At 49.2% G+C, this 16,678-nt stretch overlaps 3 protein-coding genes across 5 annotated transcripts in view; 1 reads left to right on the plus strand and 2 right to left on the minus strand.

The window, feature by feature from the left end:
* The window catches only part of KLHDC3 (kelch domain containing 3), a 56,118-nt gene extending 55,993 nt beyond the window's left edge, over positions 1-125 (minus strand). Inside the window, exon 1 of the mRNA XM_006030288.3 lies at positions 83-125. The gene's annotated coding sequence lies outside the window, so the exon portion shown is untranslated. The remainder of the gene's footprint in view (positions 1-82) is intronic.
* A 1,482-nt stretch (positions 126-1,607) lies between these two features.
* MEA1 (male-enhanced antigen 1) lies at positions 1,608-5,434 on the plus strand. The gene is made up of 3 exons (XM_006030292.3): positions 1,608-2,018; positions 4,326-4,434; positions 4,635-5,434. The coding sequence occupies exons 1-3, from the start codon at positions 1,734-1,736 to the stop codon at positions 4,796-4,798; spliced, it is 558 nt and encodes a 185-aa protein (XP_006030354.1). The 5' UTR covers positions 1,608-1,733; the 3' UTR covers positions 4,799-5,434.
* Positions 5,311-16,678, minus strand: part of PPP2R5D (protein phosphatase 2 regulatory subunit B'delta) — a 49,447-nt gene continuing 38,079 nt past the window's right edge. For all 3 annotated transcript variants that reach the window (XM_025211875.1, XM_025211876.1, XM_025211874.1), the window contains 3 exons: positions 10,055-10,127; positions 9,353-9,469; positions 5,311-8,681 (listed from right to left, as the gene is read on the minus strand). In XM_025211875.1, coding sequence (XP_025067660.1) covers positions 8,544-8,681; positions 9,353-9,469; positions 10,055-10,127 — 328 coding nt within the window. In that variant the 3' untranslated portion in view covers positions 5,311-8,543. The remainder of the gene's footprint in view (positions 8,682-9,352; positions 9,470-10,054; positions 10,128-16,678) is intronic.

The following is a 16,678-nucleotide window of genomic DNA, read 5'->3' on the forward strand; positions in this document are numbered from 1 at the left end:
CGCACCGCCGGACTCAGACGCCCGCTCCGGGGCGTGCCTGGCCCTGGCAGCTCCCTCCAGAGCGAGAGAGTAGAAAACTCACCCGGCCCCGGGAGGCCGCGAAAGAGCTCCTCCCCAAGCGGGCGGGAAATCTCTCGGCTGGGGACGGTTAAAGGCGAGGAGGAGGGGAAATTCAGGAGGGAGTCAACAAAGCAGTGCGGCAGCAGGCAGAGGGAGGACTCCTGGCCATTAGCACCTACGCACAATATCGTGGGGTTTATCCCAGCCAGGGACAATTGCCGTGTGGCACTCGGGGCCCCAAGATTGAAGGCCCAAGCAAGGCTGCATTGTTGCCAGCAAAGCGGGGCTACTCGGGAACTCAGACTTCTCCCTCTGGCTTTGTTCTGGGAAAGGGGGGAGGAGAGACAGAAACCAAAGGGCAAGAAAGGCCCAGACCGACTGAGAAGCATCAAAGGACCCCTTCAAAAAGACCAAGAGAAGCCCTTGGAAGAAGGGGGACCAACTAAAGGAACTCTGGTTGAGGGTAGTCTCTGGATGTTGGAAGCAGCACTTCCTATATAGTCTTGTAATCAGTTAGGATTACTGTGCAAGTAACTGCATGCGGGTAAAGCGAGCAAGGCAAGGTTGAACGAATACGTGCATCCATACACGTGGACAAGCAAGCCATACAGGCTTAAGGCAAGGGGCTTTTTGTGTTATCTTGTATTGGACCAACTGTACACTGAGACACCGTAAAAGTTTTGGCCATGAAAAGCCCTTCTTCCTTTGAAGCCAAAAAGGTTGTCTGGTTATAAAGCTGGTTCCATAAACCATACCACCAAAACCCTTGCCTCATATGTTTCCTGGACCAGCACAACTACACCAGCGCTCCAAGCCTACTGCCTCATGGGCTTAACCTAGTCACTGGCTTCTGAGGGCCATTCGTGGCACAAGCAGTGCCGTAGGGACGCAGACCGCAACAGGGTCGTGAACAGGGCACCTGGAGCAGCAAGGATGCATGGGAGCAGCAGTGACTTCCAGCTGCCTATGGTGCAACTGTGTGGCTGCAGCACCAGCTGCTATTTTCCCAATCCCCTCCCCCTCCCAAACTGGGGCCAGGGGTTGCTGCCCTGGTCACCCTGCACCTTGGAAGTGCCCTCACCGAAGTTTAATTGTGACTTCTAATCCCAGCCTCAGTTACACCCCTGGACCACAGGTCGGCCTAGCCCAGCATCCACTCTCTCACAGCCAAGAGATCTGCTTTGTGCCCTCTCGTGACACCCTGGTTATGAATCTGCACCCTGCACTCCTATTCCTTTGGTCACCTCCTGTTTTCCCAAGAAATCCGCTACCACGCATTTAGTGGCCTCCTCCTGGCCACTGAAGGCAGCTACTAGCTCCGATGGGCCTCGCCCCGGTGTTATGATGACAAAAATACACCTGTTTTTCGCACCATAAGGAAGAGCGCGCGCTGCCTCCGCAGACGGCCCCTCACCCCTGCAGGCAGCCGCCGCTCGGGGCACGGATGCGAGCCCTGGCAGCGGGCCCGCTAGTCGTGCAACTACAAGACCCAGAGCCCTCCTCTATGACGCCACCCGCATGGGCTGATAGCGTACTTCCGCTTCCGGCGCGGAAGAGGAAGTCTTGTCCAGGTCCGGGAAGGACCCGCGACAAGTGGGCGTTCCCTTCGCCTTCTCGCGGGTGGGGGCTGCGGGCTGTAACGCGGTGCCCGCCCCCAGCTCGGGCGCTGGCGCATGGACGTGGCGCTGGGGCTTGCCCAGGGAATGGGGCCGGAGCGCGTCTGCCCGAACCAGCACGAGGACGCGGGGCCGCAGGAGGCCCCTGAGGGCGTCCCGGACCCCGTCGGGGACTGGAGTGGTGAGGAGCCGGAGGAGGAGGAGGAGGAGGACAGCGGCGGCTACTTGTACCAGCCTCTGAACCAGGATCCGGAGCAGGGGCCCTGGGAGCAGAGCCTGCCTGCGGCCGAGGAGGCGACGGGCAGCACGGAGCCAGCCCCCGGCATCCAGGAGCGGCTGCAGGGAGCGCGGGGGCCCCCGGGGCGGGGGGGCAGGTGCATCCAAGGGAGGGGCACTTATCTGGTGGGATGGGACTTCAGCTGCCACAGACGACAGCAATGACGATGCGAAGGCGTTGGGAAGAAGCAAAAATCGGAGAAACCAGCGCCTCCACGTGAGGCTTGCACGCCTCGGAAAGGTGTCCCCGACTGCTGTAGCAGGGCCTGAGCCCTCCCACTGCCCCTTGGGAACACTTCCTGTTTCACATAACCTGACTCGTGTAGCCCAGGCCTCAGCACGTTGTGTTTGAGGACTTGTGTCATTCTTTTCACAGATAACACGAGCGTTTCTGCAGCACTTGTTTCTGGTGCAGCCAGGAGCAAATTCAGTGTCTTCACAACTTAGCTCTGTTGCTTGCTTTGCCCCCTGCAGCTGTTAAGAGAGAGTGATGGAAACCAGACTGTTCTGTAGCCCATGCTAAGAAAACATGTGTTCTGTTGCTTTTTAGCAGCCAAACACCATCTAAACCATAGGGCTGTGCTAGCAATTCTGTGCTGAGAGCCTCTTCCTCCTCTCAAGAGGTAGAGGCTCCTGCTTTGGAATATATGTAGCCAGGCACCAGCTCCTGGAGATGATCCAAAGGGGAGAAGGGGCCCAGAGGCAGTGTTACAGAAAGTGTAGCCAAGTGTAATAGACTGCAGACAGTTCCTGGATTGGTTCCTCTGGAAAGACTGCTCTGTAAACAGTAAGTGAGCATGCATTGCTGGTTGGACTGGACTAGGAAGACTCTGGGTTCAAGCCCTACTAATGTCTTGTGATGAAGAGGGGAGGGGGCAAAGGGGAATAGCATTAGGACCCTGGATTGACTGTTGGAATGACTCCATGATGCAAATAACTTGAATCTTGCGTTAGCCAAAAATGTAACAGTGCAGTATTAACTGTAGCTTTCTTTACAAAAGCAAGATTAGACTTGAGGTGCAGGTGATTGACGTGATGAGCAGAGTGGGCAGATCCATGTCAACTTCCTTTTGAAACTTGCTAAGCCAGGGGTGACCAGGCTCTGGCCTACGGAGCTGTGTCATCCAGCCTGCAGGGCTCCCCATGGGTCTAGACCCTTGGTGGTAGGGTAGTGGTGGAAGCATCGATGCACTACTGCCATTGCCTGTCCTGCTGCCAAACTTCTAGACCCATAGGGAGCTCTTCAGGTCAGATGATGATGTGGCTCTGACGGCCAAATTGGGCCAGTGTACCAGAGTAGGGAGTCAGAGGAGTTGGGGCACCATTGGACTAAACCAGTACTCCTAGGAGAGAATTCTCATCCGTAAAGGTGTAACGCTTGCAGGGGTTGAATGCTTTAGGATGCAGCTAATGACTTTTAGGCCCTTTGGGTGGGACAGATGCTACACTTTAAAATATTAAAGGCTTGAAAATGTTTCAGAAACTTAGCATTTCAGCTGCTGAACAGGCATCTCATCCCTGCTGGGGTGCTTCAAAATAGCTCCTTGGCTGCATGCAAGCAACACCTTCTCCAGCAAGGGGGCTGTGGTGATTTGCAGTATGGGGAGTGGAGCACTGTGGTTCCCCCAGTCCCCTGCTACATCAGCATAAAGATGACAAAGTATGCAGTATACAAGAAGTAATGCTCTCCTAAGTAGTTCCTCATGCCAAAAGAGATTCTGGGAGTGCTTGAAAGGCACTTGAAATTATTCAAATGTGATGTCTGTCTACACCTTTTCACCAGTTTTAACCCCTGCTGAGCTGGGGAAGCTTTAACATTTTCCTATGTCATGAATATTTAGATTTGGCCTCTAAATAAGATGACATAGTTCTGGCTTCCATGTCACAAATGCGATGTGATGCTGTCCATTAGACTATATGCTCTTTAGAGCAGGGCCAGTCTCTTGTCTGTTTGTACCACATCTGGCACAAACAGACATGCTTGCGTTGGGCTGTCTAGTGGCAGGTGCTGCAACAGTAGTTAATTGCACTATCATTCTGACAGCAACATGCAAGGGGAGGTGGAGAGAGAACCAAGCTGAAAGAGCTGCAAATCATGACTTGTCTTTAAGAAAAGAAAAACCTACATTCTGTGAGTTTTGAGCCATGAGGTGGTGGTTTTCTGTTTAACGCTGGGATTGGAAGTATTGGGAAGTGTACTGAGGCAGGGAGATGTTTCAGGAGAGTGTGCACTGAGGAGCTTGGTGCCTGAGATGTGCTATAGTGAGAATGCCAAAGGGGTGAGGGCAGGAGGAGATGCTAGGGAAGAATGCAGAAGGGAATCTTTGTTTCTATCCTTGTCTTTGAAATTTGCAAAGATTTTGTGTGCTGCAGATGATGAGGCTGCACCTGCCAGATCCTCCAGTGGATAGCGAGGATGAGGAGGCGGCAGCGGCAGGAGCTGGAGCTCAGGGCAATCAGGGCTCCATACCTATGGATCCAGGTAATAGAACCTAATTTTTCCCCTTCATTCCACACTGGAACCAAGCTTTTGAGGGGGCTGGAGAAAAGCAGCTCCCTCCTCATGGGCAGTATATCAAAATAGAGCTGAGCTCCCAGCATCTTCTGTAAGAAGGCTTTGAGGTTGCATGCTACTCACTAGTGGGATGGCTAGTTTCATGCTGTGACTCTGTTTGGTTTTAGAACATGTGGAATTGGTGAAAAGAACAATGGCCAGTGTGAAACTTCCTAGCTTGGGAATCCCAGCGTGGGCCAGTGAAATCTCGGATGAGCAGTGGAAGGACATGGTACAGCGCACACTGCAAGCCAGACAGAATCGTAGCATCTCTGTGCCTGAATGGAAGTGAAGTGCAGAGCCAGTGCCAGGAGCCTAGCTGGAAAGCCCACAGTGCGGAGTAAATAGTGTTACCTATCCCCCCACTTCCACATCCAGTTAAGTGTGGAAGACAGATGACAGCCTCCTCTTATTCTCTAAACTGGTCAACAATATAGGTTAGTTGCCCACCAGCACAAAAGTGCTAATCTCTCTCTGGACTGTTTGACACTAAACCCATTGCTTTCCTTCTTCCCCTCTTCAGTTTCTGGGTGACTTTGATGTTGGGTCTTGTGGTGTCCTTGCACTGGCTCTGTAGTAGTGTTCTGCCTCTAAGGAACTCAGCTGCTTTCCTCAGTCCACAGGCTCTAGCCAGGTCAGCCAGTGAGGAATGCTGGACTTATACTAAATCCTCTATGATCCTTCTTTGTGGAGGGGGGAAAAGTAGTTGTTTTTGTTTTTCTCAGCCATGTATGTGCTGACCCCATCCCCATAGAGGACAGACATCTGTACAGTGCCATGTCACATGCCCTGGAGTCTAATGTGTTGTCTTTTCAAGAGATCCATTTTTATTTAGTTCTGTACATACAGGGACATCTGTACAAAATTCAACACTTTCATACTATGTAATGCTCTACTGAAAATAAAGTACACCATATGTACATATGAACTGTAAGCAGCTTAATACTTGTGTCCAGGGGGTAAATGCATTGTTTAGTTTTACTTTGCCCTCCTGAGGAGAGAGCTATGTGATAAGTGGAAGAGGCAGCTCCAACTCTGTCCATGTGGCTGAGAGGTGGGTAGGGCACAGGGAGAAGTCAGTGCTAATGGTAGGGAACAAATGTACAAAAACAAGCTATGATGTGGTTGACGATGCCCAAGAGCTGCATGTGTCACTACAGTTTTATAGAGGTGTCAAGTGCATTTAAACTTTTCTCACACCACCCCCACCACTTAGCTTTCCTGGACAGTGAAATGAATAGGCAAACTAAATGTTATGTGATTGTGCTAAGCATAAAAGACTCCCTGACCCAAAACAAGATTTTGAGTAAGTGGGGATAAGCCAGACAGCTGCAGTACAAAACTCAAATGGAAAAAGTAGTGGTACAAATAGGGTGGTGTAACTTATTTTTCCTTCTCTTTCCCCCACCAAATCTAGCAGGAACTAGAGCCCAGCCAGAGGCAAAATCTAGCCTGGAATGCAGCAACTGCCAATTCCATCTCTTCCATAGTCAAAGTGCTTCCCTGCTGTAGGCCTAGGCCTCCAACTAGCACTGCCTGCTCCTCAGTCAGGGCAGCTAGTGGGACCTTCCATAGTATAGCAGAGATGAGTTGACAGATAGCTTGCGCAAGTGCTCTTGTCAATATAGTGATACCACACCAAGGCCCATCAGACATGTTAGTTCCTCCCTGGCTGCTGTAGGTTCCTTTTGTAAGTTGCAAGGGGGGAGGGTGAGGAGAGGGCTGTTGGGATTTAGCAACTCCTCTGCACCCCTTCCCCATCACTTTCTTTGTAGCAAAGTGAAAGCCACATCGTTATGAGCAGCCATATGCCAAACACCATGCCAGGCACAGGGCACATATTTTACAACTGGTTGTGAACTCTGATTCATGCTGAAGGTAGAAACTTCTCCAGCATGTAATTCATGGATCACTAGATGATTTAGCCCACAGGACAAAGCAGATGGGAGGTGCTGTTCTATTTGTATTGAGAATCTTTAGAAAATTAGAGAACTCCCTTAATTAGGGTGTCACCTTCCATCCTCTGGCCAACAAAGGCAAGTCTGGCAAGGACAAAGGGACTTCAAAGGAAAAGAATGAGCTGTAGTGGAAGGAATGACTGACTTGGGAGGAAAGAGCTGACTATAGTCGGAGGGTTAATAATGTATGTGTGAAGGGTTTAAACAAGGAGGAGGAAGAAGAACTTTAACATGAGTTGGGCAGGATATGAGTAAGAGCCCTGGCAAGGGATTAATGAATGGAAAAGATGGGTTGAATGCGAGTAGCAAAAGGTATGCGGCTAGGGAGAAAGCTCTCATGGGAGCACCTGTCACTAAGGAAGTAAAGCTGGAGAGTGGAATATGCCAGCAGAGGACATGATCCACAAGGATTTTTCCTTCTGTGATTTGTTTTTTTTCCCCCATGATTCTGGAAGGCAACTCTTAAACCAGTAGCAACAGTGCTGCTGCTTACCCACTCAGGAGCTATGTCATAAGAAAGAAGCAAGGCCAGCATTTTATTTAAAAATAAGTAATGGAGAACAGTGAATTTACCCTGCCCATAAAAAACAGCTTTTCCAGGCAAGGGGGACATCTGGAGCACAACGCTCAAGAGAACTGCCCAAACACTATAACGTACTAACCACTAGCCAGGAGGAAGGCCCTGGGCTACTGGCAGATACAGTCCTACTTATAAAAGCTGGTCCCTGATGTGCTACATAAGAACTAGCAAGGGTCCCAGACCCCCAAGGATGCCACAATAGAGTTCAGCTCAGATAGCTAACTAAGCTTGTACAGATAGGGCAAGGTGAACTCTCCTTATAGCACCTGCAGAAGCAATTGTTTCCTAATAATTAGGTCTATGACCCCAAAGCACAGATGCAACTGAATACTCACAAGCTTAACCTGGGCCCATAACACATGCCTGTCGCTTGGCTTGCAGTGAATTACAGCAATCGGCACAAGCTTCCTGGGCACCTTGGCCTGCATACAGGTAGGGTGCAGATGCGATATGGCAACAAAAGGAGAGCCGTTCCGCTTCTGAGTCGATAAAGCAGAGAGGTGTAATATTCACCCTTTGGTGACTGCCTGGGAATAGCACATTAAGTTTGGGGCCCCTCACTTCCTCAGTGGTATTGACAAGCTTTCAGAAACTCAGGAGAAAAACAAAAAGGCTGAAGGAATGGACGGAATTGTTCCTTAGAATAGCATGGATGACACATGTCTTATAGGGAACTTTCTAAAGGAAGAAGGGCGAGACTGATTGCTTTAGGGATAGGAGGAACCTATCCCTAAATTTAGTAACATTTGTGCCCACACAATGCTTTCATCTAGAGATTACAAAGTACTTCATCCAGGAAAGAATTAGCCTCACATCACAGAAAGGAGAACAGAATGGAGGGACTCCATTAAGTAAGGACCAAGCAAGGCTTCTGCTACATGAGACAATTGAACTTGATGAATCATTGCCCAAGGGCAGAGGTGAAAATCCACTTCTAAAATGGGACATCTAGAATGTGACTGGAGGCAGCCTTTGAGAACCCACTTGAATTATCCTGTCCAGATGAAGGACAAGATCCAAACCACTTGAGCATCTGCTATCTTTCAGTTCTGGGGCTCTTTGCTGTATATGTGGTACAGGGCTGTGCATGGAGGGTAATACATGGACAGGGAAGAACCACATTGCATTTTATGGCTGGAAAATTCAGCCCAGACATAGAATTCAAGAGGCTTTGGTCCCAGGCTGTGGTTTGGTTCAGTAAGCAGCAGGAAATTATATTATTCCTGCCTGGAATGATACAGACATGGACCGGGTGAACTCCCTTTGCACGTGCACACAAAAAACAGCCTTAGAGGAAAAAGCAGGAGGACATGACAAAGTGATGAGATACAAGGTACAACGTAAAACCAAATCTACCCTGAAAGGATGGGAATGGAGTGGAGGACAGGCACAGCTCACCATGTTCATTCCCTAGTTATACATTAGAACCAAGTGCATTTTTGTGTAACCCCTGGGGGGAGTGAAGGGGGCCAGGCCTCCCAGGGCAGTTCCCTAGCCCGTCAGAGCGCCTCCTGGCTTGAGGTGAGGAATTCTTCTGCTCTCTTGTGGGCCTCCAGGGCTTTTATAGTATAGACATCCTGAGGAAGCTCAGATTTCCGATGCAGCAAAACTTTCTCCTTCTTTATGTCTTTCAGCATCTACAGACAAACCAAAAAGGGTCAGTGACCACTTTGGGGTGGGGGGGAGGGAAATGAAAGGGGGTTGGCTGGCCCCTTCATCCTGCAGGAACATGGGTGAAGAGGGAAAGGGGTCACATGACCCAAGGTCCTCTCCTTTTCCCAGCCCTGAAAAGCGGCTCCAACCCAGGTGCCCCAAGCCTTACCTGGTCAGTCCCCTTCCAAGGGGAGAGAAACATGATCAGTAACACTAATCCTACTCAGAGCTGCCTATGCTCATGGAGACCCTGCTTGCCAGAGTGAGATTCTGCCCTTGTTTCCCCCGCCCCATGTCTAGCTGTAGACATGGTATGCTCTCCCTAGTCTCACACATGGTCTTAGTAAAAAGCCTTGGAAAGTCTTGCCAAGACTCCTGTCTTGGGTAGCAAAGCTATCCAGAACTCTTAACAGCTAACATTAATTTCTGGAAGGGAGATAAACCCTTCTGTTCCAGCGTTTAGGCCAGTCTCTAAGACTTGGGATTAGGATGGGTGGTGGGGGTCTCACAGATTCATGTGAAGTAGCCGTGCTGGATACTGGATTAGACAGACCTATGTCTGACCCAGTTTGGCAGTTTCTATCTTCTAAACACACCCATCTACTGTGAAGAGACCTTTTTTGAGAAAACATGCCAAGAAATTGAACTCAGTCACCTGCACAGCTTCTGTCTCCATTGTTTTCTTCAGTAGCTGTATATCCTCTGCAGTTGGGGTCTCTGTCTCCATGCAGTAAACAGGAGGCAAAGGTGGAGGTGCATAATACATGGGATACTGCAGGAACACAAGCAGTCAGGGTCAGTATGCAGTGCTGGTTCCTTACTGTGCCCAGGAACCAGAACCCATTTTCTACCCCTAAATCTGAATGGGGCCCCACTGAATTTCATGTACCACCACTAGAACTGCGCAGCCTCCCTCTATACAAGCCATGCCTAGGAAATGCACCAGTAGGTCATGGTACATAGCCCACACAGGCAAGCCAGCAGGGCTGTATGTATTCCTCAGTCTGGAAGATGCCTGCCCTCTGCTCCCAGGATGCTGGCAGAGCAGTGGGGTAAGTGCTGTTTTCTGTCTAAGCAGGGGCAGATCACTATACTGACCACAAAGACACCTGGCTTTCCAGATGACTACTCCTATATCAGAGGGTGGATACAACATCTTGGAATCTGCCAAGTAGTGGGGATAACTTCAGCATCCTCAGGAAATTGGGGTCCATGACAAGAGAAGGGAACAGGAATGCAGGTGACCATGTACTGCTCTGTGCCTGGCCAGCATTTCCTCCAGAAAGAATCCAAGGAAGCAGGTATTGAGCTGCAACATACTTGCTGTTGTCCATCTCATATGATTTTTCACCATTACCTGGGGATTCAGCCTGGCCAGCTCCTCAATCTTCTGCCACATCTCTACTCGCTCTTTCATCCTGAACCTCCCTCTACAAAGGAAGTGAAGAAGTTAAACTGGGAGGAGTGACAAACAGATGTCAGCCAGTCCTTAACTGTATGGGTTGGCTAGACCACTACCCAGCAGGCAGCAAGTCTACAGTAGGCAGCAAGTAGACTGAACGGTGGTTGAGTTTAAATCAGAGCAGAAAAGCCTGCCAACCCTGTGCTAATGCCAGTTTGGACTTATTTGTCCTGATTCCCTATGGTCCCAACACTGGTCCCTCCTGCTGTACCAAACAAGCACAAGAGCCCCTTTGGCCCAAGCCTGCTCTTTCATGCTGCCCACAACCAGCTGCTACACCAGAGCAAGGTCTGAGAAGTGCAAGGGGTGGGGGGAATATAAAAAACATTTGTAAAGTTTAAGGCTCAACAGGACCATCAGGTCATCTAGTCTGAATGCTACACAATCCAGGACATTCTGCTTCACCTGGTTACCTCCGTATTGTGATCACTGATTTCTGTTGGACTACAACCATATCTTCAAGTCATGAAGTTTTGGAAAACTCAACAGATGGAGGAACTGATATGACCCTCAGTAGTTTGTGCCTTTGCTGCTAAAATTCTGGACTATATTTCTCATTTGAAAAGATCTGACTCTAGGTTCCAGCCACTGGCTCCTGTTATGCCTTCCTCTGATAACCTGAGAACCTTTTTATTACCTGGTAATATTTTATTTTATTATCCTATGAAAGTTGTTACATACTGCAATCAAATCACCTCTCCATCATCATTGTGTGTGTAAATAGTCTATGAATAAATTTAGGCTGAGAATTAGGTACCTTTTTCTAAATACAAGAGCGGTGAGGTTCTAAATTAGCTTCCCAATAAGAGTACAAGGGAGAGGAAAGGGGGAAGGGGCAAAAAACCTAACTAGTTGCATGAAGGAACTCAATGAGTCTATGCAAGGAATTACACCATGCAGTGCCTGTGACAGCAGGGACTGAACTCGAAGATCTGGGAGCTCCCTTCCGGTCCTACATTCCTAAATTCTTCTTGATCAGTCAAAACAGATTGAGCTCTCTCCATTCCCCACTGGAAGGCATTTTCTTCAGCCCCAGAATAATTTTGAGGGCTCCTTTCCACACTTGCTATTTTGCAATTTTTTAAAAATGGGAGCATCAGACCTGTGTGCATGGACTTTGATGTTGATTTCACCAGATGCATCTACACAAGACACTTACTGTGGAGCTGCCTAATTAGCTCCACAGTAAATATTTCAGTGTCTACACATGCAGCCCTATTAGGTTGCAGGAAACTAATAAAACTCCACAGCAGGGTAGTACTTGTAAATACAAGTACTATCCCACTGCAGGTTTTTTTTTGTGTGCATCAACGCATATATAGAGACTGATCCGGCTGGCAGAGGCATAAGGGTGCTTCAGCATGGGGAAAGCTTGCTGGTTAGCCCTGCTACAGAGCACCCTCATCCCCCAGCCAGCCCCCTGCAGCATTTTAAGCCAGGTCAGAGCAATCCCAGGCTAGCAGGTTGACCCCTGGGACCCCTGCCATCTGGGGCTGCTCCAACCTGGCTCAACATGCTGCGGTTCCAAGCACACATGTAAAGGCAGCACCCAGGAGCAATAAACTCTGGTGCGGTAAGCACCAGAGTTTGTGTCACATTAACACAGGGGTGGGCAAAATGTGGCCCGGGGGCCGGATCTGGCCCGCCAGGCCATTTTATTCAGCCCACGGGCCCCCTAAAAAATTTAGAAAATTAATATTTATCTGCCCCTGGCTGCCTATCACGTGGCCCTCGATGGCTTGCCAAAACTCAGTAAGCAGCCCTCCACCCAAAATAATTGCCCGCCCCTGTATTAATATGCACGTGTAGATGTGTAATGCTGCATACAGAAGTAATGTTACTTCCATGCTCCAACCTGCTACTTCCCTGTCTATACTGCCAGAGTATACTGGCCTGTTTTGCCACAGCCTTACATTGAGATCTCGAGTTCAGTTGTTAATGCACAAGACCCTTGCCCTTTTTTTAAGTGCCCCTGCTTTCCGCAACACATTCTCTAGCTATGACTTCACATTTGGCTACACTACAGCACATGATGTTTGAATGGGCCAGGTTACTAAGTAATCCTGATCAGTCCATATGACTGCTTTGTCCTCCTCATTTATCACTCTGCCACTCTGTTCGTGTGCAGTTTTTCAGCAATGGTTTTATATCTATTGCCAAGAAATGTTGATAGCACCCATGGGCAGCAGAAGGCCGGGGCTAAGGGGACTCAGCCCCACCAAACACAGGGCAGCGGGTAGAGCTGCAAGGCAGCCCAGCCACAGGCTGTGGGCAGCTGCAGCAGGGGTGAGGTGGGGTGCACACACAGCCAGGATTGCAGCCTGTGTGTGGATCACTGGCTGCCCAGCACAGCAGGCAAGTACCAGCTTATTCTGTGAAGGGGGAGGGGCTGCGAAGGCAGATTTAGGCCCCCACAGTGAGGGAGGGAGCAGGGCACAGACAGGGACAGAGGCAGGGGCGAGTGGGGCCCCAGCCGACCTGGGTGGTGGAACAATCAAAGCCCGGGCAGATTATTCAGGGGTGTGGGGGTGCTCCTGCCACTGCACATGCACCAGCAGAGGCCTGGGGGGCACGTGCCCTTGGATTTGTGTGCAGGGTGGAGGCGGGTGCCACTGAACGCTGGGCTTTGCATCCAGCTGCAGCTGCCCTGGGAGCAGTGTGACACCACATGCCTACCGCCTCTGGGCTGTGCCACACCCCCTGCCCGCCCGGTAGTGGGACGCACATGGCATCGTGCCGCTCTCAAGGCAGCAGGGTGCAAAGTGCAGCACCATCCACCTCTGCCCCACACACAAAGCAGGGGGAACGTGCCCCCCGGGCCTCTGCCAGGGTGTCCACAGTGGCGGGAGCCCTCCCCCCAGATGAGCTGCCTGGGCTCCAATTGTCCCACCACCTGCCTCGGCCAGGGCCCCATTCACCCCAGTCCCTGCCTGTGCCCCACTCTCTCCCTCACTGCAGGGGCCTCAATCTGCCCCCCTTCCCCTTCTCCCACAAACTTACCTGCTTGGGGGGGTGGGGGGGAGAGACTCAGCCCCCCAAATAATTTTTTCTTCCTCTATGATAGCACTAGTTCTAGTACTGATGGCTGCAAAGCCCCTCCCTTCACCATCACTTCTGTCTGATGAGCGTTGCCCACTAACGATTACATTGAACTATCAGCTCACCAGTTCTTCACCAGTGCAAGGTGTGTTCTATTTAAAAAAACACTTGTTTTTTAACCAGCATGCTGTGCGTGCCTGTCAAACATATTACACAAGTCTGATAATATTGTATCTTAGTGGTGACCCTTAACACCCAAACCTGTAGTCTCAATGCACAAATTCAGCTTTGCTTGCCCACACTGGTTTTCCATAAGGCTATGCTGAGTGGCATACATGTTATTTCTACAAACATGCAACACTGTGCCATAGGGGAAGTTTCTTCCTAACCTCAGTCAGACTGACTTTATGCCCTGAGGTAGGGTATTTTTTATCATTTTGGATGTAACAAGGTGTTGCTGATGTGTTCTCATCTTCTTTCAACAACTGCCACTCCAGAGACATTGTGGGAATGTGCTGGGCAGCCAAGGAGCACAGAACTTTGACAGGGCAGTACCCATAAAAGCCACAACCTCCCCTCTCCCTTTAGACTGGAGAGAGATGCCCACCCTTCCAGTTTCCTCAACTCCAATGTTCAGCTACAAACAGGGATTGTGGAGGGAGGGAGAAGGGTAGGGGGACTGCATGGAGGTAATGCATCTGGAGAACAAGAGCTTTCTTAGGAGTTAACTCTTCCCTTTCCCTGCTGGCAGTACCTCTGCCGTAGATCATAGAAAAGTAGAGCTTGAAGGGACCTCAAAAGGCCACAGATAATCCAACTGCTCAAGGCAGAATCAGCCCCAACTAAACCATGCATTTGTGAATAATTCATTTGCACATCAAAAACACTGTAACTTTCCAGTTAAAGCAAAGGGACAAGGGCACTGTCAATATCCTGCCACTGCAGGGGCAGGAAGCAGATATTAGATATGCTCAAGAGATCCAAGAGAACTACACCCTATTCACTGCAAAAAAAACCCCAAACTCCCATAGTCTGCACCAATCTGACTGTTGGTTAAAATTCCTTTTTGATCCTAAATGTGGTGATCAGTCTGACAAGGAGCAAGACCTTTTATCCAGGAACCTCTGGGTTTTTTTCGGCCTAGCAGGAGCATTGACACACCCCAACAGCAACCTCTTGGGGCTTCAATTGAGGCAGATAACCTGAACTTGGCAAGGCAAGTTTAGGTTAGATATCAGGAAAAAACTCTCACTAGGAGGGTAATAAAGCCTGCAACAGGCTATCCAGAGAGGTTGTGGAATCTCCATCCTTAGTGGTTTTTAAGACCTGGGCAGACAAAGCCTTGGCTAGGATGATATAGTTGGGGGTGGCCCGGTTTTGAGCAGGGGGACCTTTCCAACCCTCATTTTCTATGATCTATTTCAGTGCTATACAGAAGGAAGTAACAGGCTCAGCATCTTGTAGCAGCCCTTAGGCTTTCACATTAAGGTAGAGAGTGACCACATGCATTTGAGCTTGTTATCACCATTACTAAACAGAGCTTAAGATGCTGAGGCACAGACAGTCCAGAGCATGGTTGTACACACACCTTCAGACTACATGGCTTGACCTTTCAACTTTTCTCTTGGGGCCTCAAAGAGTGTGATTTGCTGAACAGCTTAATCCCATCTAAGAAATAACTAACTGCTCTTTAGCCACCAAGAATGTGTAGCTTCACTGCCACAGGTGGATCATCAGGCACTAGAAAACAGTTCAGGCAATACTGGTACCCCTGATGCATAGGCTCAAGTAACAGGGCATGCCTTTTACTGCTAAGCACTAGCCAAAAAAATTCTCTGGGTGCACGTTTACATGTTCATTTATGCACCGTAGTTACTCTGCATTTAGTTTAGTAGTTCGTTAAAGAAGTACTAACTGAACGTGCAGTCGCACCAGCACATGGTTTTCTGTGATGTTTACTGTGCAATAGCTTAATAAAAACTGTGCAGTAGCGTGTTAGCACTATTTTTGACCAGCACACTATTGCGCAGTGTATTAGGCACAGTAAACATCTCATGCAGATGCACCCTGGCTGTGTGGCTAGCGGGAGAGAGAGGGATTAATTTTGAGAGGTGATGTCATAAAGGGATACCAGACAATGTCATCAACTGTGGAAGGACCTGATCTTCTTCTGAATCTGAGCCCTTTGCCTCAATAATGTCTTGTGGTTGTGAGCCTCACAGCTTAAGGAAAACTTGTGCAAAACACATTTCCTTTTAGCAGTTTGACAGCTGCTGGCTTTCATTCATTGCAAGTCCTTTCATTTTTGTGGGGAGACAAGGATGAACAGGAGCACCCAGATGTACCTTCCCCCTCTACATGCACACAGTCTGCATACCTCCTACATTTCTTCTTCTTTCTAAACTAAACAATCCTCAGCTCTTCCTTCCCTGTTCTCTTCTCCTCAACCCCACACTGAACAAGACTGGGGTCCTGTGGCAAAAACAATCCACAATCATGCAGCTAAATACTATCACAGTGCATGTGCACATGGGTACAGGCAACCTTCACACTAGCATTTCCTGAATGCTAGTGTGAAGGTTGACTTGGTAAACTTAATAATTTTCAGGTGTCATTTTTGTAATTTCCTAAGTTTTATTCCCCTTCCTCCTCCTCCAAAATAGATAAAAAGATATGCTATTATGTAATCTGTTATTGATCTCTATAGGGGTCCCCAGCAGGGTTGGAACACTGAAATCTACAGAGACCAGAGCACTTGAACTAATGGAGAAACTAGCAGCAGAAGTTGTCCTCATCCTCTGAGCTCGTCACCTCAGCTCCTACCCTTAGAGAAGGTGTGACAATTTTGCCTCAAGGATTTCACAGATATTGTCCAGCAATAAAGGAATACAGGCTTGGGAATCTTGGGAGTCCATCCCAGACTCTGATGGCAAGTGTTCCTAGTAGGCACAGACCTTTAGCATCCCCCACTCTGAAGCATGGCCCCCTCTCACAGAATCATAGAAAGTTAGGGTTGGAAGGGACCTCAGGAGGTCATCTAGTCCAACCTACAGATGTGAAGGCCCGGAAAATAAAACCAACAGAAAAATTTGGAAAGGAGATGATCTAGTGTGTGGCTTGAACACTGAGGGTAGCCTGGGCTCATCAGGTTCACTGTCCACTGCAAGGTTGACGAATCAACTGGCAGGATTGAAGTCCTGGACTTCAAAAATGCTGACTTCAACAAGCTCAGGACATTAGTAGGGGAGATGATGTGGAACCAGGGACAGAAGGCAAATGGGGTGCACAAAAAGTGGTCATTCCTCAAGGACACAATCCTCAAAGCACAAAAGAAAATCGTTCCCATGAAGAGGAAAGGTAGCAGAAGGACTGGAAAGCCCTCTTGGCTCAATAGGGACATCACAGTCCTCTTGAAAAAAAGAGGTGTACACACAGTGGAATCTAGGGACAGTCCTCAAGGACTGTGGTCCACACTTGTAG

The sequence above is a fragment of the Alligator sinensis genome, unplaced genomic scaffold (assembly GCF_000455745.1).
Source record: "Alligator sinensis unplaced genomic scaffold, ASM45574v1 scaffold1238_1, whole genome shotgun sequence".
Taxonomy (NCBI): Eukaryota; Metazoa; Chordata; order Crocodylia; family Alligatoridae; genus Alligator; species Alligator sinensis.

Bases quoted from the DNA above. Each gene is read 5' to 3' on its own strand.
- MEA1 (XM_006030292.3), top strand. From the start codon at position 1,734: ATGGACGTGGCGCTGGGGCTTGCCCAGGGAATGGGGCCGGAGCGCGTC. The intron at 2,019-4,325 runs GGAGCGCGGGGG...TGTGTGCTGCAG, and splicing joins GCATCCAGGAGCGGCTGCAG to ATGATGAGGCTGCACCTGCC. The intron at 4,435-4,634 runs GTAATAGAACCT...GTTTGGTTTTAG, and splicing joins CTCCATACCTATGGATCCAG to AACATGTGGAATTGGTGAAA.